At 44.1% G+C, this 22,111-nt stretch overlaps 1 protein-coding gene across 2 annotated transcripts in view; it reads left to right on the top strand.

Annotated features, from left to right (window-relative positions):
* Positions 1-22,111, top strand: part of Pfk (ATP-dependent 6-phosphofructokinase) — a 59,989-nt gene that overhangs the window by 19,976 nt on the left and 17,902 nt on the right. For both annotated transcript variants that reach the window (XM_077661688.1, XM_077661687.1), the window contains exons 10-18: positions 163-227; positions 2,260-2,335; positions 4,336-4,482; positions 6,296-6,366; positions 8,960-9,047; positions 11,052-11,204; positions 11,995-12,221; positions 13,363-13,474; positions 18,905-19,113. In XM_077661688.1, the coding sequence (XP_077517814.1) occupies positions 163-227; positions 2,260-2,335; positions 4,336-4,482; positions 6,296-6,366; positions 8,960-9,047; positions 11,052-11,204; positions 11,995-12,221; positions 13,363-13,474; positions 18,905-19,113 (1,148 nt within the window). The remainder of the gene's footprint in view (positions 1-162; positions 228-2,259; positions 2,336-4,335; positions 4,483-6,295; positions 6,367-8,959; positions 9,048-11,051; positions 11,205-11,994; positions 12,222-13,362; positions 13,475-18,904; positions 19,114-22,111) is intronic.

The following is a 22,111-nucleotide window of genomic DNA, read 5'->3' as shown; positions in this document are numbered from 1 at the left end:
TGGGTTGCTCTCCCTTCACTGACTGAATTGGCGCCGGTCCGGTGTGTGTTTTTGACAAAATTTAGATTTCAAATTTTTGCTATATCGAACTATTTTACAGCTTTTTACCTGTTTGCTATAATGAGGTTCGACTATACATAAGTCTGGTGTCCTTCTATATAGACTCAAGCTGTTGCCAAGGCCATGGCCAGCAAGGAGTGGCAGAAGGCGGTCCAACTGCGAGGCAGGTAAGAGGCCACCTGTCATGACTTGTTGGCACGTCGCAGACTTTATGCATCGAATGTGTTTTCTGTCTGAGCGCAAAAATCTTACACGAGAGGACCCCTACGGTGTGCTGCACCTAACACAATAGGGGCATCCATCACAGGGGTGACACTTATTGCACGCAGGTTATCCCTTTTCTTCTTCTGCTGTGACATTTTATTTACTGTTGTGCCCACCCCCTCTCCAGGTTCATGGCACTTCACATTGCAAGGAGGAGGTCATGATGAGAAAGAAAACTGTATGTAACTGTCGCTCAAAGCCTGCACAGAATGCTCACACTTGTGTGATCAAGCTCGGGTCCACTTAGTGCCGCCAGGATGAGAAGGTTATGAGCAGGGGAGCTGCACATCCATTCTTCAGTAGTCTTGTCCGACATTCGCGGACATGACTGCAAATTTTTCCTAGTTGAAGCCTCTAATCAACATGAGGAGAAAATTGAGGATGTGTATTCTGGCAGCGTTCCACTCTCATCGATGGAGGCAAAATGTAAATGTGCTGTGTGGCGTCAGTGCATATTTAATGAAACCCAGGTGGTAGAATTGCGGCCTCTTCTCAGCATCCCTTAGAGCTCGTGGGTCACTTCAGGATGTTAAGCCCCACATACCACACTATACCACCAGACCTACTTCATCTGCACGGCGGTCTTCGAGTTGTATTCAGGCAGCGTTCTTTCACACATGAGGAGTGCATACACGTGCGTGGACAAATGCAAACACATGCTCAGAAAGTGTGTAGAAATTTGCCAGCTCTTAATGTGCTATAAACACTCCTCAGTGAAAGGCTTGTATATCTGGCAGTTTTTTGGGAACAGAAGGCATTATCAGTGATATGTTTAAGGTTAAACGAAGTCATTTTCATTATTTGCGGGCTCAAGCCACTTGAGATTTTTTTTTACATGGAAAGCCTAAGTATATTTTTTTACTTCACAGGTTATAAAGGTTTCATCACTTATTGTTACAAAGTGCCTATTGCTGTCTGTGTGTAACCTGCACTAATGACAATTACCATTTTCTTTGTGGCTTTTCATAGCAAGCCAGGTTCAGTCACCAAGTGCCTCTTTAACTTAGAACTTGCATGAAAAAGTTTTATTTCTTCTGCTTCATAACCGCTTCAGACATGCCATGCGCCTGAGCTGTTGGTGTCGTCTAATGGTTCTGATTAACTGCAGATGTAAAAAAAAAAAATGTGGGATTTATATACCAAAGAGTCTTGATAATACAAACCTGGCAGGGTCGCAAAAAAAATTGTATCCTCTGAAATTTTGTATCATCCAAAACAAACAAAATCTGTATGCAGAAGCAGAGGAAATGCATATCTGTTTACAGTTGACAGGATTTATTTGCGGCCGCACGGCCACGGCCCACTACTCACGGTGCATACAGGGCTTCTGGCGATCATGAGGTCATCGATGTGCTCACTCATGGTGTGTACAGCGCAACTGGCAATCACAGTGCTGGCGAGGTGTGCATCTGTAGTGGCACTGGAGAGGGTTTAAAACATCTGAAATTCTTCACATTTTATGCAATACACTCCGGCCGGGGAATTTTACGAATTCGTATGATCTTGAAACTCTTATCAACCTTGTTTGTATCATGGAGACTCTTCTACTGATGTCTTTATAATTTTGTCCAGTCATGGCTAACAACAATGTTTTCCTTACATCTCTGCTGCTCTTCTCATTGCGTGCATTTCATGATTTCAATACTTATTAATTCGATAAACAATTTCATGGCTCTCTAAATTTCGGTAATTAGGGTGCCTAAAGGACTACAATTCAATATCAGGGGGAATCTGAATAGAGTGTGTTCAACACCTGAGCACTGATTGATGGTAACGGTGATGAGCAGTGCGAAGGACAGGGACAAGGGAGACACAACAGGACAGGTGCGGACAGGTCAAACCAGCTCACCCAGCTTGCCATTCTTACTGATTTATAACCTGCGATGTGATTCCTTAACAGCCGAGCGATAACTTTGCGGGCCGTGTTTTTCGTAGGAGCTTCGAGCGGAATGTGCAGACATACCGCATGCTTACAAGGCTGAAGCCCCCCAAGTCGGCCCAGGACAAACAGGTTGGTTGTTGAAATTCTCTCATTTGCTGCATCAGTTGAAGAACACACACTTTGTTTGCCCATGATAGCTGAAAAATCTTTTCAATTCAATTTTTAATTCAATGCACACTTTGGATTAGCCTGCCAGGGTGAGTAGAATGCAACACGTAATTACATGTGTACACGATCATGACATTTTCATTCCTAAAGTTGTGTATGTCCATTCATCGCTGTTTCCTAGCTGTTGCATGCTGTGGTGGAAATTCTCTTTAAGACGAACTCTAAGAGACCACGAAAATGTTTTGATCTTATCAGAAGATCATCTTAATCGTAGTAGTCCCAAAAACACATATGAGAATGCTAGGTGTGTCCAAATGTATATGTGACATGGAAACTGTGAATCAAATGCCTTTCCAGCTAGAGTATAATTGCGAATGAAGAATTTATTGCACTATGTATATGAAGTGAGCTGAAGACCGAGGGCATGAAACAAGCTCACATTATTGTACTTGAAACAACATTGGTCTAATTTTCTTTTTTTTTTTCACCAGTTCTTTTTCTGTCTTTAATGCAACGACAGTTATTTGTTTCTTCTTTATTTTATTTTTTCTTTCCTTCCGGCTCCAAGCGCACCGAAGCTGCCCAGTTTAGTAGCTGTGTGCATCCCTCTTGCGCCGTCCGCAGAGAGCTCTTTAACTCTACGAGTAGGTGCACCTTTGCACTCCTTTCCGTCTGCCGCCGGCAGTGCACACGCAGCACCAATATCTGACCATCTCTGCACTGCGTTAATGGCACCAGTATCTGACCATCCCTGCATTGTGCTAAAGCGTGTTGCAATGCTGCATCAGTTGGAAGTTCAATGCTTGAATTCCTCATGTCAAAGAGCGGGTGCACTCCGCACCTGCGCTCCTTGGAGGAAACATGTCACATGGTGCATGTAATGCCGAAATCTGGCCATGTCAGACCTCTGCGCTGAGCACAGGCAAGAATAAGGTGCTCCGCCTTTTCCACACCGTCAAGAAAGCTTCCCTCCAAGAAAGCGCGCTCCCACAAGACACTTTCCCCATGCTTTAGCGCAAAAGTGTGCAGAACCTCTCTTGTGGGGGTATGCTTTCTTGTTTGGAAGCATTTTATATAGTCTTGCTTTCCTCGATAGAGCCACCGCGGTGGCTGAGTGGTTATGGCGCTCGGCTGCTGGCCCGAAAGACGCGGGTTCGATCCCGGCCGCGGCGGTCGAATTTCGGTGGAGGCGAAATTCTAGAGGCCCGTGTGCTGTGCGATGTCAGTGCACGTTAAAGAACCCCAGGTGGTCGAAATTTCCGGAGCCCTTCACTACGGCATCTCTCATAGCCTGAGTTGCTTTGGGACATTAAACCCTCATAAACCAAACCAAACCTTTTCTCGACAGAGCTGCATGAATGCCTTGCGAGTACCATGGATTTTTTTACACTGAATCATATGGGAAACATTGTTCGTCTTATCTGAGGATTCATCTTAACTGAGTTCGTCTTAACAGGAGGTTACTGTATAAGCATTTGAGCCTCAAACAAGGTCCAGTAATGATGGCACACAGGGCTTCTTGCATGTGAACCAAGATATTACTGATTCACATTTAGTATGGCTATTGGTAGATGTGCTGTGTATCAAACCATGTGATAAGCTGTTAGACGTTGCAACAAGTTTTTATGATACATATACCTTTTTTTTGCCATTGTGGCCTGAACATGTAAAACTCGCCCTGGTTGTAGCTATTTCTAATTACATTTTCTCAATTAGTTTTCATCGTTACTGAACTGCACAAAAGTCATTCAGGCTTGTCTCACAGCTTGTGTCAGTAAAAAGTCACCTTGTCATCTTGTGTTGTCTATGTGTTGTCTATGTGTTGTCTGTGTGTTGTCTCAGCATGTACATCATCATCACAAAGTACACTAAGGTCTCATTGACTGAGACTCTAAATGAGTTGATTTCAATAGCTTTCCTGTGCTTCTGTATGCTTCCTTTTCCTCTCTCGCGATTTCCAGGAAGGCTATCGGATGGCTGTGATGCACGTGGGTGCTCCGTGCTGTGGAATGAACGCCGCTGTCCGTTCGTTCGTCCGAAACTGCCTGTTTCGAGGAGACACTGTCTATGGAATTCATGACGGTGTTGAAGGCCTCGTTGAGGGCAATGTGAGTCACTTACTTGTGCGACTGCAACTGTGTGATCCACCTTTTTCGGAAAACAAAAGATCATGGCAGCCCTGTGCATTTTCGCCTCTCCTTCTCTGCCCTCCTGAGCTCTACTGGTTGAAAACATGGTGACAGGTGCAAATGACATGTAGTGGCAGCTGTCAAGCATGCACCTGCCACTATGCATGCACTTTCGGTGCCTTGCAGAACTTGTGGCGCCTGCTGGCATTTGCACTCGACCGAGAGTGCCACATCTCGACGGATTATGTAACATTTAAATCTGCCTGGTGTTGAATAATGGCAATTATTACAAAATCCAGTTATTATACTTCAGAGGCATCCATTGTTAGATGTTTGTTTTAGGAAATCGCTTTTATTTCACTGCATTGGGCATAATATAGGTCACTGAAAGGCAGATGGCGGGGTGACCCCCCCCCCCCCCCTCCCCCTGCCTTTTATCTTTTTTTTTTTGGTGCAGGTTCAAGAAATTAACTCTACAAAGTGGACTGTCCCCTCTAAGCTTTACCCATAAATGTAGTCCTACATCACTACTGAGAATATCCATAGCTTGCTTAACACATGTTCTGCATGAACTTTCATATTTGGAGCTACTCTACAGGGGTAAGCAAAAGTATAAGGAATATTTCTGTCACAAAAAACCCATCACTTCAAACGATATATATGCTGACAAAAGAGCCGCCATATGTGTTAAAAGAGAACAAATTCAGAAAGACGAACTTCTAGCAGATTATATGACAGCACGAATAACATTAAGGAAGGGACGATGACAGAGACAGAGCGGAAGATGTGTCATCCCTTCCTTATGTTATTCGTGCTGCCATATAATATACTATGAACGAGCTAGTCCTGCAAGCAACCATTCTGGAACCTCTAGCATTGGCTTCAGTTATCGAAGGCCACCTCAAGCCACTGATTTCACATTTTGGTTTTAGTTTCTATTGGCTGCAATTCACTGGATGTCATAGAAAACCAAGCAGAGGTCTTGAGCAAGTATTTCGATGCTTGCTTTGAAGCATCGCAACATGCATAGAATTTTGCTGCCAGGTATCCTACAGAAGCACTTGTCTAGAAGTGTTTGGCCTAGTGAAGTTGAATTTCAGTAAGTTTTCAGGCATGAAATTGTGGGAGCGCCAAACATTTGAAAAGTACCAGGCTGCCTTCAGATCATGTTTGTTAAACATTAAAAGGTCACCAGGCGGTTGCTATCGCATTTCACGATTTGGTACTTTGCTTCTGAAAGCTCATACTTGTCTCATCTGGTTTGTCATTTAAATTTGTTAATTTTGTTCGACTGTTTTTGACATGGAGCAAAAGGAGGAAGAGACAAATGTACAGAGTTTCAGGATACAGCACATGCTATGTTTCATGCCTGTTAACTGTAGGATGGCTTAATAAACTGAAGACTGCTTTTTGCTAGGTGATAACTGAGATTTTATTTCTGGCTTGGCCACATAGGTGTGATTATTAGGAATGAAGCGATGGGGCTGCTGTGTAGCAGCTTGAGAGGTGATGCTTGCAATGAGAGTCGTCGTCTGCTCCATGTTTTTATGAGGGTGAGGAGGAAGGCGGCGGCCGACGGCCCGAGCGTCTGGCGTGTTGCTCGCAGCTCCTCCGATCGCCCAAGACTTGACGCGTCGCTGGTGTGGCTGGCACCATCTATGGGAACCTTTTTTAACACCCTGTGAACATGTGGCTGGCCTTTCTTTTTTTTTCCTTTTGGTAAATGGGATTTGGAAGTTGTATAGTCTACAGCCTGCCAAGTTGTTGACGTCCAGTTTGTGTCTACCAACAGATCCAGCTCATGTCTTGGAATGATGTTACTGGCTGGGTTGGCCAAGGTGGTGCCTTCCTGGGAACCAAGCGGTGAGCACGGGCTCTTGCATTATTGTTTGTTTGTTTGTTTAAGGCAGTGATGTGTCTATTCACTATATGCGCATGGAATGCAGGAACATTTAATATGCAGTCCCTTGGAACTGCCTACATGTTGTGCCTGTGCTGGACAAAAACTGTGATTTTGGCTTGCATCACCTTCTTACATGTACACATGAAAACTCTGAATCCTTGACAGCTTTTGTGCAGACGCTTGCACCTATAGTAATGGTGCTCCGCTGAGGTCATGCGCAGTTGGACCGAGCACCCAGGCACTGTATATAAAGGAGTTTGAGTTTTGCGCTAAATGTCAATAAAATATGTGCATATACTATTATTAAGAGGAAAATTGTTGACAGTTTCAACGTACCCTAAAGGGGCATCGTTTGGATGGCATTTACATTTTGCCTCCTTGCACTTATCATTTCATGTCCTGTTTCATTTCACTTTTGTGTGCCTTTCAGGCTCAATTAATGGCTGAACATTTTTCTTGCTGCACCTCAATTTCTCAACCATGTTTGTCACTACTGCTTCTCCTTTTCCACGACTGAAGAAGGGCTTCTTCCCAACTGCTCTGTGCGTAGTCTGAGAGTTTAATATCATTGCTGCATCTTGAGAGCTGCAAGCCCTTTCCCAGTTTTCACATTCCGACCTTGTCTAGCTTCGCTTTCTTCTGTCATTTGCCTGTCAGGCAACCTATTTTGCGCAGTTTCTGCCATGTCACCTCCCGCTGTCCACTTCACCTTAAGAGGGTCACCTTATTATTTTATTTTTTTTTTGCATTGAGATGTATCTGAGAATGATTTAGCCCAAAATCAGATCTCAGAGTTGTAGGTAACGCCTTTAAATTCTTTTCTGAGCATATCTTCCTCTTTCTTAATGTGGTTTTTCGAAGTCAGTGATATTTCATTTCTCTTAAAATACATTTAGTTCAGTGCCTTAACTGGGGCGTGCTTCATTACAATGTCCTACTACAAGCAGTGTGCTGGTTGAGTCAAGAAGGCTTTTAGAACAAACTTTTTCAGTGCACCAGCAATACAGCTTCCACTCAGCTGCTTAGCGGTTGTTTGGACAGGTTGTGATGATGTCACAAGGTTAGGTGACCTAGTTGGCCCACCTGCCACCTCAGTTTCTTCTCTGGGGATTTTACTGTCCTAGCACTAGAGTCCACACTCACTCACTGATTCCGCTGATGTTTTTCCGGTCTCTCTACGAGTACCTTGAAGAGCTGGGTGGCAGGTTGGCCACCTAGGTCACATGACCTTGTGACGTCATCACAACCTTTCCACCGGATTGTGAGCAAGCTGACCACCATAGCAGGTGGCAGTTAAATTAATGATTGGTTGCGAGAGGTTGCTCGGGAAGAGCAAAATGGGCCGCACAAGCCCCATTGGTGGCAGCAAGGCAGTGGTGCATCGCTTAAGCGCTGCATCACTGTGCCAGGAGTGGTATGAGGACTCATAGGGATCTATGATTCTAAAGTAGAGAATGACCAATGAGAAAATGAAATCCAAAGTGTTAACACACCTAATTTGCATCCAGCCTAAGGGCACAAAATTGTCTCATTAAAGAAAAAAAATTTTAAGCCACCCGGGGTTGAGTCACAGGTTGAGCCTGTCCTATTAGTTAATTACGTGCTTTTAGCATTTATTATATCACTCGCACCCAAAATATGTTATGGTATATTCAACACTATATTCTGCACTCTGCTCATCGACTGCTGTAGGCCACCTATAATCAGCCATGTAATCCTCTCAGTGGTGACAAAATAAGGGCGCATAATGCTCAGACTGAAAGCATGGGCAGCAACCACACCTTACGAGGGTGGGTTAAGCAGTATTCCTTAGTGGCACAGCATCTGTGATTACGCACGCCACTTTAGAAATTCTTTTTAGACATGTCATACGCTGTTGTCACTAAGTCGGTGATGGCAGGTACATTTTAAATTCCAGATGGACAGAATGGTGGAATTATTTTGTGTCTTGAGAAAAGAATAGCTTTTTCAAAACAATAAGTAAAGATGGACGTTGTGAAGTTCTATGCCGCGCATAAGAAATGCCGTCAGGTGCTGCTGCTCCTTCCCTAATGTGGAGAACTTTTACTACAGGTCACATAAGTGCATGGTGTGAGTGAACTGCTAGAGTTTTTGAGCCATTCATGTTGTTTTTGTTTAATAAGTGGTTCTAAATATACACACACAAATTATCAGATTTTTCTCGACAGCAGAACTTATTGTTGTGCATGAAAGGGTTGTGCTTGCATGAGTGAGCAGTCACTGTGATCTTGACTCACTATGGGGACGGGTCCCCAGATTGCAGCCTCAGTATCCAGAAAACTTATGCTACGTCCTTGTGTAAATTGCTGGAAACTGTCTAATCATGATGCATTTTTATTTTTGCTGCTAATGCGTATTATGTGTCCACAAGCATTCCCACGTGCAAGAAACATGTCTGCTCTTTCCTTTATCCAGTACAGTACTGTGCCTAGTTAGTACAGCATGGAATTAAGTTACAGTGTCATGGTGATGCCGTTTGTTTGTGCTTTTTTTTTCCTTTCTTCACGTATGCATTTATTGCTGTTTTTGCAGAACACTTCCTGGTGACATGATGGAGCAAGTTGTGGCCAGGCTTAGGGAGTACAGGATCCAGGCACTGCTCATAATCGGTGGCTTTGAAGTAAGTCGGGCTTGCTATGCTGTTGTGCTACAAGTCTCCTGAATGTGCACATTGCTACGAGGCAGTGACAAGCAATTTTATTATTTTTTATCACCCAAGAAACGCCTTCTGCATTGCTTTTGAGGCTCGAACTGAAATTAGCATAGCTATCAACTCCGTGAGAATATAATACAGAAGTGGCAGCATTTGAAAGAGAAAAGGAAGTGATTTTGTAGAAGTACAATTCACATCCTCCTCCGGATTGAGGAAAAAATGCCAGCCTGTTCTTTCCTTTTGCATGCATAAGCATGGAATTTTTCATAAAGCTACTTTATAGCAACATCTACCATTATGCAAAAAAAATCTTATCTGTGTTATTGCACGGAATGCACATATTTGATCAGGGGCACCTTAAATTTATCTCCTCATTCATTTAATGAATCACCCCGAGGTTCATTAGTCCAACCCCAGCATTTGAATCACGCTACCACATTTACTCTCGCAGTATCTGCAGAAATGTGGTGTAGCTTTTATTATTCAAGATTATATGTTATCAACAATTTGAAGGTGTGAAAATAAGATAAAAAAGAAGGCTGGTGGTGCATAAATCCCATCTTTAGAGTTAGAACAAGCACGTGCATGTATAAAAGTGGGAATCTGTGTGTAAGTGGCCTTGCATTGACATTTTGGCCAGTGGCTCGGAACAACACCTACACATGCAACCCAGAGCCTATAGGTGCGAGATGGTTGTCTACTGGCGATCAGCAAAGCTTCTATGTGAGAGTGGTTCTATGCGGAGCTGAGCGGAATAGCATGTCACCACCATGTTCGTACCATATCCACCAGAATGTCTCCAACACATTGGAGCTGCCATATTTCTGCGCACCTGCACCTTTTTGGCGACAAGCTGCCTCCTGGCAGGCGCTATTTCTGTACGAATGCTCAGTGTGTATTATGTAAGGGGAAGAAGAGCATTTTGACAACCATAAACTGGGTGCATTCATTATCTGGTAGTATACAACTTTGAGGGCCTTAGGTATTATCAGTTTCGATGTGCAGTTTATTGGAGCGCAGCTGTTAGGTGCCCGTTCCTGGCTTGTGCGTCATTGTCGTTGTCAGCGTAACCGGCAGAAACTATAGCAAAGCGAAGGGCACAGTAAAGGATGAAAGTGGACCGATTATGCAGGAAGGGCGATTATAAAAAGGCAAGGAGGGGATGATGGAGGAAGAAAGAAAGGAGGGAGCGTAAGGTGTAAAGTGGAGGAGGAGGGTGCGGCAGGGGCAGGCGAGAGGGGTCACCCTCATATTGTTCCGGCTGTTGCATAATGACTTCCTAAAGGTGTTCACAGTCAGCTGTCATGCTTAGAATGTGCATCACAGCCACCTGTGCAAAGCGACTGTGAATGTAGTAGTAGGCAGATAGCGCAGCAACCCCTCCATTTCAGGTGGCACACAATGGAGGGTTTATAAGTAACTATGCACGGCCTTGCCTAAGTGAGGCAATTCCTTGCACATAGGCTGTGGGCCCCATAATTGCTGCACAGGTGTGTGGCTGATTATGTTCGAATCAGCGTAAGGTCTACCGTAAAACTGTTAGTTACAATTTGGGCCAGCCATGAATCGGCAGTCGAACCGTCAACCAGCACATACATGGGCATCTATGGGGGCTGTTTGTGGAGTCCGCACTGTTTATCATGGGAACAGGCACACATGGCAAAAACCTTTTGAAGTGTCAGTTAGAAGTGTTACTTTCTTGGGGGGGCTGCTTCCATTTACGAGCTGAGTTTATGGCTTATTGCCTTAGCATATGAAAATTTAATTTGTAAATTCGATGCATTTTAATTGGAAATTGCTTATGTCTTTCTGTCCTACCATTTATTCAGGTCTGTCCCTACAATATCATGTAATAGTATACGTGACAGATGCTTGCGACAGACAAAAAAAGGATAATGAAATTATGATACTTCCAGAGTGTAATTTTTCAGCCTCGCATGTTGTGGATCTCTCTTTTTTTCTGTGCCGCAGGGCTACCACACTGTGCTGCAGTTGGCTGAAGGCCGGGAGAGGTACCCCGAGTTGCGTATCCCCATGTGCATCATCCCTGCTACCATCAGCAACAATGTTCCCGGCACTGAGTTCTCCTTGGGGGCCGACACTGCCCTCAACGAGATCACTGAGGTCCGTTCCTGGAAACCTTTTCCTGGCTCTGTTGACAAGAAAGTGCAAGCCACTCTTTTTTTTTTTTCATTCCTTTGCTGTGTTACTGAGAGGTTAATTGCAAGCCTTTTTTTTTCTATTCTTCTTGTTCTAATGCTGAAACAGTTTACTTTTCTAGTGATGCATTGTGGGAAATGCATTAATGGAGTCATTTTCATGTTGTAACAAAATGTGTAGGTTGGTGCAAACGGAGGAAGGTGTGGTGTTTCAAAGGTTTCCCAAAGAGCAGAACTTGAATACTAGTCTCTGCATTTCGCACAAGATTTATGGTGCTATTTTGTAACATTTCAGTTCATTTTAATTTCATTCAGTCGTGACATCAGTCATAACAAAAGCAACAGGGGGCGGGGAAGTGAAAGACCAATTACATGTGCAGCTGGTCTGGTCGTGGTGCTGCCAATAGCCACCCTACTGCCGCGTTATCCATTTGGGCCAAATCACAGGGACCATGTTCTGCCATTTCATTGCAGAACCACCTCACAGTTTGTTTTCTGACACAAGATTAGGGCTAGTAAAGCTCGTCAGATGTATCAAATGCGTCGTCGCGCTCTGTCATTCGTCAGTATCTATCCCAGTGAGGTATGGGCAGGGAGCCCATTTATGCAAGTAAGCAGCATCATGGACGTTACAAAATACAGCCCTTGCTTGCTTATTCCCTCATAAAACGCCATTTATATCTCCCTATTGCATTCTTTTTACGACCCCAGCTCGTGCCTCATCTTGCGTCTTGGTGCTTTTCCACTCAACACAGATCTGTGACCGGATCCGCCAGTCGGCACAGGGCACCAAGCGCCGTGTGTTTGTTGTGGAGACCATGGGTGGCTACTGCGGCTACCTGGCAACGCTGGCAGGGCTTGCAGGGGGTGCGGATGCAGCGTACATCTTCGAGGAGCACTTCAACATCAAGGACCTCATGAATGATGTGCAGCACATGCAGGTCAAGATGTCCGAGGGTGTCCAGCGAGGACTCATCCTCAGGTGGGTCACGTGCGGTATGTTTTCTGCACACTTTCACTAGCCATGAAAAGAATTGCAGGCACTAGTAGTTTATGAAGGTAAGGATACCGAAATCCGGCGATTATTTTACATATGCTTAGCACATTTTTGTCATGTATAGATAATACATCAAATTCAAGTGTCTGAGCTAGGCATAGTTTAAGAGCAGCAGAATTGAAAGTCGAAATGGATCTTAAAAGGATCAGACATTAGAAGTTGGCACAAGGTGCCTACTTGCAGCTGAAATGTCACTGGAAAAAGAAGACAGGTAAGAAGCAAGAAGTTCCTTTTAAAGAATACAAAACAATCCGCTGGTTTTGAGTAAGCCACTTTCTTGTTGGACGAGGCTGCAGATTGCTGGCTCATCAAGTGCCAATGCTGTTAGCCGCCTGTTCCACAACCTCGCATTGGGTACTATCCCTGCATGCAGACAAAACCTTTGTCTCATAAAAGCACAGTGCCAGCCATACGCCTGGCAACGCAACAGTAGCATTCACTAAATAGACCTCTTTTTCATTTTGTAACACCTAAACAAGTCAGTCTGTGACTCTGGTACCCTTGTGTGTAATATTATTGTTGCTGTTTGATGTAATTACATATGACAATAAACTGAAATTGAAAGAGCCGCATCGACTCGCATGCCTATAATGTCACATTGCTGGACATATGACTGTACACCATGCTTTCATGACACAAAGGTTTTGTTTGCACATAGTAACACTTCCATGCATTGTATTATCGAATCCTTTCAGATACTAGGACAATGCCATGCCCATATCAAGCATATACTTCAAATATGTGTTTCATCTGGGGATTGCATTCCTTTTGGCAGCATTAGACTTGAAACTAGCAAGCCATAGTCTCACAGCATGAGTTTTGTTAGGCGTGTTGGGAAATGGAAAACCTACATAGCTGGTTTAGCTAGCACACTATATGCTAGCAACAGGGGGGGGGCAAAACTGTGGAAAGGGTGTCAGTAATTGGATTTTATTTGTCGTTATTTTTTTTCCATATATTGCTCCTTGACGCAGTCTTAGCATCACTACTACAGCTTCAGCACGTTTTTCTTCCTTGTGTCTTTCTTGCTTGACATGTCTATCTTTGTATTGCCTTCACCTTTCAGGAACGAGAAGGCCAATGAGAACTACACGACTGACTTCATTTTCCGGCTGTACAGCGAGGAAGGAAAAGATGTGTTCACTGCCAGGCAAAACGTCCTGGGTCACATGCAACAGGTGAGAGGGACATGCGTTCTGGTTACAGCTTTCTCATTTTCTCTGAAGTAATGCCTTATCTTTGATCATCTATGTATGATCTGTTGTTTCACTGTAAAGCACTAAATACATTGTCCCTTCATTGTCACACACTAGCTACAACAGCACATGAGCCCATAAATGTGACCCCTGGATGCGGCCGTATGCAACTTTCAAGGAAAGTACTACAAATAGTTATCTGATTTGAAGTTAAATTTAGCTTGAATTTGATCAAATAAGTTTGAGTTGGAGCTGCTGCTATTGGATTTTAGGTGCAAGTGGGGCTCAATATATCGGCTGTCCACATTTTTCACCATTGTGTTTAATATGAGTTTTAAATGTTGAACTAATGAATGAAATGCAGGTGTAAGACTGCACTGAACCAAACTTTCGTGTATGTCAAATGTCCACACATTTACAATTACTTATGTATTGATGCCTGGTCTATTAACCACAATGCGTTGTTCAAAATCATAAGTGTTCCTGAAGTCGCAAACATCATTTCACTGTTCTTAACTCTGTTCTCTATCTAGGTTCTTACTTAAGGTCACGTGACTGTGTTCATTCTCTGTTTCTGTAATATGTTTATGAAGCTTACATACACTTCAGCATTTAATTCTTTTAAGTCCATGCTACAGTGTTTCATGGTCAAACACCCTCAAATCTGCTGTATGGCATGTGAAGCTTGTTAGATTTCACATGAGGTGTGTCATCGTCAAATGAAATTAGAAAAACACTGGGAGACACCCACTGTAGATGGCTTTGCAGGTAGAAGAAAGACTGTGGCTGAACTAAAAAGTGTGTTTTATCAAATTTAATAATTTCAACCATCTTCAAAGCAAAAGGGACAATTTTGAGCTGGCGGGACAAACACCAAGCGGCATTTGGTTGCGTGAAAAACCAAAATAACCTCTGCTTAAGTCTTTCTTGGTCTGACTTAGCCAGTGCAAAGAAAGATGCTAACATTACAGAACTGCACAGCTGAAGGCTATGTGTGCAGAGTTAATGACTCTAAAGAAGCACAGAGTCTGGTAAAGGCAGTGTGGAAGATGAGAAGGTGCTACTGCAAACTGTGGACCTGCCAAGCACAACTTCCTTCAACACATCTCTGAAGCAACTTGTGTTCAGTCGAGCTCTCAGTGATGCGCAGTTTTCTGTTCTAAACTATGTAGAGGGCACAGTTGCGCTGCCCATGTTGAAAAAAATTTTTACAGCCAGTTTCTGTTGGTGGTTTCTTTCCCAAACTGTGAAGTCCACTCATTACAAATGCTTGCATGAAGGGAACACACCTGCACAGTGGGCTTAGTTATGAAATGGTTCAGCTGAATTGAGCACTGTTACAGTAGAATCTCAATGATACGATTACGGTTGATGGTTGATCTGAATTTCGGAATGATACGAATTTCGAAAGTGTTTCGGGCGGCCTTCATTGTACAGAATGCGTTAAGATTCAGGATTATGTGAACAATTTTGCAAGCCGGCACAGATGATACGAATGCACAACCAACAACTCGCGCATGCAAAGAGGGCCCGCGTAGAGGCAGAGAGGGTACTGGCCTCCGTCGCTGGCCCTCTCTACCCCCGCCTCTCTTTTGCCGGTCTCTACGGGCGTGCGTTTGTAACAACACATTGCCTATAGCAAGCCAATGAGTCAAGGTGAGTCACATGCCCAACAAGGTTATGTCACCCATTTGCTGGCCTATCGAAGAAGTCTCGTCAGCTGCTGGAAGCTGGCTGGGAGGCTGCTGCCGCTGGCTGCAGTCATCCATTTCCCTTGTTTGCCACTGCCATGTGAGTTTTGCTGAGCGCAGCGGGGTCTGCCCAAACATGACAACGACGCAATCTGTGCAAGTGTTCGCTGTTGACATGTCGCGGAAGCAGAAGGCTCTTTCTTTTAAGGAGAAGCTTGACATACTAAAGAAGGTCGATGAAAACCCAGGGAAGAGACGCGTTGACTTGGCAAAAGAGTTAGGGCTAGCACCATCGACGCTCTGCACCATCGTTGGGCAGCGAGATGTTATCTTGAACGCTCAACACTTCGGTGTGAATGTGAGGCAGGCAAAGACGGCGATGCATGTCAAGCTGGATGAGGTCCTGCTGACATGGTTTCGCGAAGTCACAGCAGCCGGCATCAACGTGGATGGCAAAGTACTGCGAGAAAAAGCTGACAACATTGCGCTTTCTCTTGGAATCGAAGGTTTCCGAGCTTCTGGAGGATGGCCGCACCAATTTAAAGAGAGGCACAGACTTGTGTACAGAGTCGTCTCTTCTGAAGGGAAGAAAGTAGACGAGTCAGATGTCGACGATTGGCTGAACACACTGTCGGCCCTGATTTCGGAGTATTGTGCCGCGCGACTTATTTAATGACGACAAGGCGGGCCTCTTCTTCAATCTGCAACTGGAGAGGACTTTGTGCGTGAAAGGCCAGGTGTGCCAGGGCAGCCAGGAAAGTAAGGAGCAAGTCACAGTACTTTTTTGCTGCAACGCTGATGGCTCGGAGAAGCTGCAGCATACCGTAATCTGCAAGTCCAAGCAGCTGAGGTGTTTACGACAAGAGGGACGTTTCCCTGTTTTATACAGAGGGAACCGAAAGGCCTGGATGGCAGCTGATTTTTTTCGGGAGTTCCTCACAAACCTGAACTGTAAAATGGCATCCAAAAACTGAAAGATTTTGCTTTTTGTCGACCAGTGTTCTGCCCACCAAAAGCAAACGACCTTCAACAGCGTCACAGTCGGGTTGCTGCCAGCGAACACTACAAGCCATCTGCAGCCACTAGACACGGGAATCATTCGCAATCACTTCAGTTCAAAGGACCTTTAGTGAGGTGTCTTCTGGCGAAAATTGAGCGCAGAAAAGTGAATTTGCGGATAGGTCTGTTAGACGCAGTGCACTTCCTAGCCATGTCTTGGGACAATGTGACAGCAGGCACAATCTCAAATTGTGTTCGAAAATGTGGAATTAACCTGGGACCTGATACGGCTCCGATGAGAGATAATCAAGAGCCCGATGACCATTTCACGATTGAAGGCCAGGATAGTCTGGCAACTCAAGCTTCAGCTCGCGACTTCATAACTGCGAACGACGACATTGCTGCATGCAGGTTAAGAACCATGGAAGAGTTAGTCAATGAAGCAGACGGAGATGAACTCGAGGTGCCTGACAGCGATGATGAAGATGCCGATGAGTCTGACCAACCGCCATCACTGGCAGAAACCTTTCACCTCTTGATGTCCTGCGCCACATCGTCGGTGCTTGCAACGTGAGCGATGAAACCGCCACACGGTTTTATGCATTTCAGACGGTGCTGGTCAGCACCGTGCTGAAAGGGCAGAAAAAATGCAGATGTGCATTAGACTTTTTCAGCCAGAAGTTAAGCATAATAAATTTTTTGTTCATTTTCGTGTTGAAGTTGGCTTGTCTTGGATCATACGAATTCGAGTTGATACGAATATTTTGCGTGCTCCCGAGGAATTCGCAGTATCGAGATTTTACTGTATTGGTGTTCTTCTTATGTCTTTCTGGTATATTTTTAGACTTTCTAATGCAGTCGATTTTTAATCATTCTAGCTTGGTGGGTACCGAAAATTTTTTCAAATTTTGTGGCGTTTAGGTAAAGGTCAGCTGCAAATAAACTGCAGGTCTAAATAAATAACACAAAACAAAGTGGACAAGGGTTGAGGAGGAGCTTTAGTCCACTGGTCAATGTTTCTACAGGAGGGCTCGTTTTCAATCTGGGCCCATCATTGATGGGGTAAAATGAGGTCTTCACTCCAAGGAGGAAGCCCCGATGACAGGGAGGAGGGTGTGGTATGGGAAGGGTGGTGGGGTTAGGGAACGTAGACATGAAAATTTATTTTCCAGGCAGGGTGGCAGTGACACAGGAAATGCTAAAGAGGACTACACAGGTTGGCCTGTAAAACTGCTGTAAAGAAACAGGCCAGCTCAAATGAAGGAAATCCAGGCATGTGGGTAGGGTGGAGAGATAGCAAATGTGAGCTTGAAAAGCATGGGGCCTGTAACAAGTGGCATGGCAAGTGGAAGTTGGTTTGACCTGGAAAAACTGCGATGAAGCAATAGAATTAAAATCAATGAGATTCCACTGTAGAAACACCAATAAGTCACTTGCAAATACAGTTATTATCCTTTGGACTGCATTCTATTCTCAAGATATTTCTCTTAGTATTTCTTCTTTTTAGTGTCGTTAGAAGATTTGGGTTGCGGTGCCTGCTTGGGCCTGCGTTTGGGAGTAGAACCCCCTCTATAATGAAGTGACTCAGACCAGCAAAAATCTTTACTATTTCAGTTGGTGGTGGTGCATGGCTCTAAGAAGGTTTCCTTACATACACAAATATGTTTATGTACTGCTTGTTTGTTTGTTTAATTTGATTCTGATTCTGGTAATTAATGGCTTGCTTACTGAACACAAGGTGTTGGTTTATAGAGTAACACTCGGAAATACCTTCCATCCTGCTGTGATCCCTTCATGCGATAATTAATTATTTTCAGTTTTCACATTTTGTTTACGTCTTTTGCTAGTAATGCATTTGCACACATACGGCGAGGCTACGAATGTAACGCATTTGATTCCTTTTGAAAACCAAAGCCTTGTGTCGTCTTCGACAGCCTTAGCATCATTTAAGAGGCAATAGTTAAGAAATGCGTGTGACACCGCCAGCATGGCAAACCGCCCACATGGTGCTACCGCTTCGCCATGCTTTGCACTGCCATGTTGCAAACATTTGCCCTTTTCTACCCTTCCCTGCTCATCACTGCACTTTTACTGACTTCCACTGACTTCCCTTTCTAAGTGACCTGTGCCGTGAGCTTTGCTTCACTGCCCTAAGGCCTTCAGAAAGTTGTCTTCTTCTCGCAGCTCTCTAGCTTGGCGGTTAAACCATCTCATAGAGCGCTGTTTAACTGTCTTCGGTATCCATTTGCCTCTGATGTTGGCTGCACAATACTACACTTCGTACGTGCTGCATTGTCATCATTTCGTGAAAAGTACGTTGCCACGGGAGACTCTCTTTGCTATAACCGAAAAAAAATGCATAATCGTCTACAGTAAGCAAAATGGGACCACAGTTTCGCTTTACTATATTCATGTTCACTACAGCTGGGTTCTGCTGTACTAATAGTGATAGTAATTGCTTTCGAGGGAAGGAAAAACGCAAGGACTGTCTTGGTTACAGTGCCTTAAGAAGAGGGTGAGAGGAATCGCCATAGTGGAGGGCTAGGAATTTGTTTGTACTAGAAGGGGTTAATTGACATGCACTGTTACCGCACAGCACACTGGCTTTTTTTGCATTTTGCCTCCAATGTAGCTGCTGCAACTGGGGTTTGATCCCAAGAACCTGTGCCAAGTAAATCGAATAGATGCGATACTCACACTGCAATCACACATGTTTGCACAGGGCGGCACGCCATCGCCGTTTGATCGCAACTTTGGCACCAAGACAGCCACGCGAGCCTTCGAGTGGCTCGTGCTGCAGCTGAAGGCCAACTTGCAGCCAGACGGCACGGTGAATGCCACCACCCCTGAGACTGCATGCCTGCTGGGTCTGATCCGGCGCCAGTACTACTTCACACCCGTGCAGGACCTCAAGTCGCGCACCGACTGGAAGTAAGTGCTCACTTCACTCTGCTCGGCACACATATGTGAGTCTGGGAAGTGTCGTTGGGTTAGAATGGAGGATGCACCATTTGTAGAGAAATTGGAGTCAATGCTGAAGGGGTCCTGAAATGCACTGGCCACCTATGAACCCTCTGGTCATCATTGTCAAATATCTGTCAAATCCTTTCTCAGATTTACCAAAGCCCACCGCTATTGGTTGCAAGTTTCCTTGCACAGTAGACGAGGAAGGCCCATTCATGGGTACAGTGTAAAAAAAGAGAAAGAAGATGGGGACATGGCACAGTGTCATATGGTTGGCCAAGCACTGGAAGTGCCACATGTATCGATTGATGCCTACCTCTGCCTTCCAGCCTATTCGCAGTGATGCGGGTAGGGGGAAGTCTGAGGTCATGAAAATCTTAGGCCATGAAAATGAAGATGCCAGTGAGGGGTGTTTCAGGGCCCCTTTTTTTCTTGACTCGTGTTGCAACTTGTTTTTCCGTTTTCTCTCCGTTCTTTTCACATCTTTTTTTTTTTATCTTTAGCTAAAGTGAAGTAGCTACGTAATGACACAAATGCTTGTGAACTTCGCATCACAAGGTCAGGTCAGGTTGCAATCATGGAAGGAATTCATAGCCTATCCTCAGCGTAGATAGCTTTGTACCCTACTGATTGCTTGAAAGTAGTGTTTGTCGCATGAATCTTTTGCTAGTTGCTGTTTATTCAGATAGTCGTCTGCTCTTCATTGACCTGCCCACTTTAACTTAAGAAGTAACAGATAGGCTAGGGAAAGCGAAAAATTAGGGGTTGAGGAATAACAAAGTTGCAATTTTGGGCACCTTTACTTTCAAACACCTGGAGAAAACAGTTCTTATTCAGACTAAACACAATGCCAGGAAGGTCACATTTAGATGCTATATCTTGTCGGAAACCATAGCTGCGATTTTCTTTTTTACATTCTGGCTGTTTTATGAAGCCAAAAATTCTACTCTTAATATGGAAGCTTTTGCAACACTGCAACGAATAATGTAGAACTGTAGATAATTAGTTGCCATACAGTCCTAGTGGGTATGAAGCCATTTTGATTGTTGTGGCTATGAAAGAGCTGCAACTAACGATCTAGGATTCAAGTGTAACGTGTTACCTTAGGATCCCTTGACATAATTTTGTTATGACTTGTGTGTTTGGTTTGTTTGCCGGCTTTATTATAGTTGTAAAACATTGGCTTTGATGGAATTATAGCTATTGGTCTAAACTACACTGCAGTTAGTAACAAATACAACTAGCCGTTAAACATATTTGTGCATTTAGAGAGTTGTACAGGTTACCAGACAGGTGTAACTACACCTCATCAGTCACTGTGAAATAAAAAACTTTTTATGCACAAACAACTTTGGGCAATGTCCATTTGCAACGGTCTCTATTTAAGCCTTCTATAAACAGAAGGGATTTGGTTAGCGGTGAACCTGCTTGTTCGTTACTTAGTGACTGCAGTCGAGCAGTACAAATGCGCAAGGCATCAGCTGATAGTGGCTGCACCATTTTCATTAAATCTCTTTTGTTACTCCTGTTCTTTCGCTTGGAAGATACCTTTATCACCTGCATTGCGATCACTGCTTTTAATGCATGTTGAAGTGATGTTTGAAGTGCTTGTGATTTCTTCTTGCCTCTTGCCTAGACAGCTTGACTTCCATGTAAAGTGCGTGTGGAGCAGTATTTCAGCAAGCACTAAGACGAGTAACTTACTTCCTGAACGAGGAAGCACAGGCATCAACAGCAAGACAAAAAAAGTGCATACTGTCGTTATGTTGCTTAAGCTTGCTTGTTTTTCACTGCACTGTGGCTGGAAGCTTTAAATGTTCTGCAGAACCTCAAGTACAGTCAATCAAGGATATATCGGAACTTGAAGGGGATCAAAAAATAGATCAATATTTCGATAATTTATTATATAAAGCATGGCAACAAATAAGCTTTTCAGTAACCTAGAAGCCTGGATACAGTTCACGCACGCTAGCTATGCGTTTCTTGCAGCGACATGCCGCCTGCCAGCGTGCTGGCAGCGTACCACTTGCTGAGTGTCAATAGCTCTAGTTCACATCTCATCAAAGCTGCAGTAGATGGTGCTTTGGAATGAGTTGTCATCTACCTTAAGAGTTCTCTATCCATCATCTATCTTAATCACTCATCATCATCAGCCTGAATACACCCACTGCAGGACAAATACCTCTCCCATATCTCTCCAATTAACCATGTCCTATGTCAGCAAACTTCCAAATCTCATCCGCCAACCGAACTTTCTGCCACCCCCTACTATGCTTGCCTTCTCTTGGAATCCTCTCCGTTACTCTTGCTACCACCAGTTATATTGCCTTTGCATTACACATCCTGCCTGTGCCCATTTTTTCTTGATTTTGACTAGATATTCGGCTTTAACTGAGGAAGACAATCTTAATGTTCAAACTATGAATGATAATTTCTCTGCTTTCATTAGAGTGCGCCATAGAAGTAGGGGGTAGGATGGTTCAACAGGATACTGGCAAGCTATCTCGGGAGATGAAGGATCTGATTAGGAAACGCCAAAGCATGACGGTGTCTAGCCCTAGAGACAAAATAGAACTAGCAAAGCAATCAAGGTTAATAATTAAGCTCAAGATAGCAGACACAAGAAAGTTTAATATTGAGAGAATCAATCATGCTCTAAAGAATGGAGGTAGCCTAAAAGCGGCGGCAAAGATGAAGCTAGGCATAGTTAAAAACCAGATGTATGCGTTAAGAGACAAGGAGGGCAATGTCATTAGCAGTATGGATAAGATAGTTAAAGTAGCCAAAGAGTTGTGCACAAATCTATACAGTAGCCAATGTAATCAGAACGTTAATGAGAGAGACAGTAACGAACAGCAATGTGTCATCCCGCCAGTAACGAAAGATGAAGTAAAGAAAGCCTTAGAAGCAATGAAAAGGGGAAAAGCAGCTGGGGAGGATCAGGTAACAGCAGATCTGTTGAAGG

The sequence above is a fragment of the Amblyomma americanum genome, chromosome 4, assembly GCF_052857255.1.
Source record: "Amblyomma americanum isolate KBUSLIRL-KWMA chromosome 4, ASM5285725v1, whole genome shotgun sequence".
In the NCBI taxonomy this organism is placed as follows: domain Eukaryota; kingdom Metazoa; phylum Arthropoda; class Arachnida; order Ixodida; family Ixodidae; genus Amblyomma; species Amblyomma americanum.
This window is presented reverse-complemented; position numbering and strand designations above follow the sequence as displayed.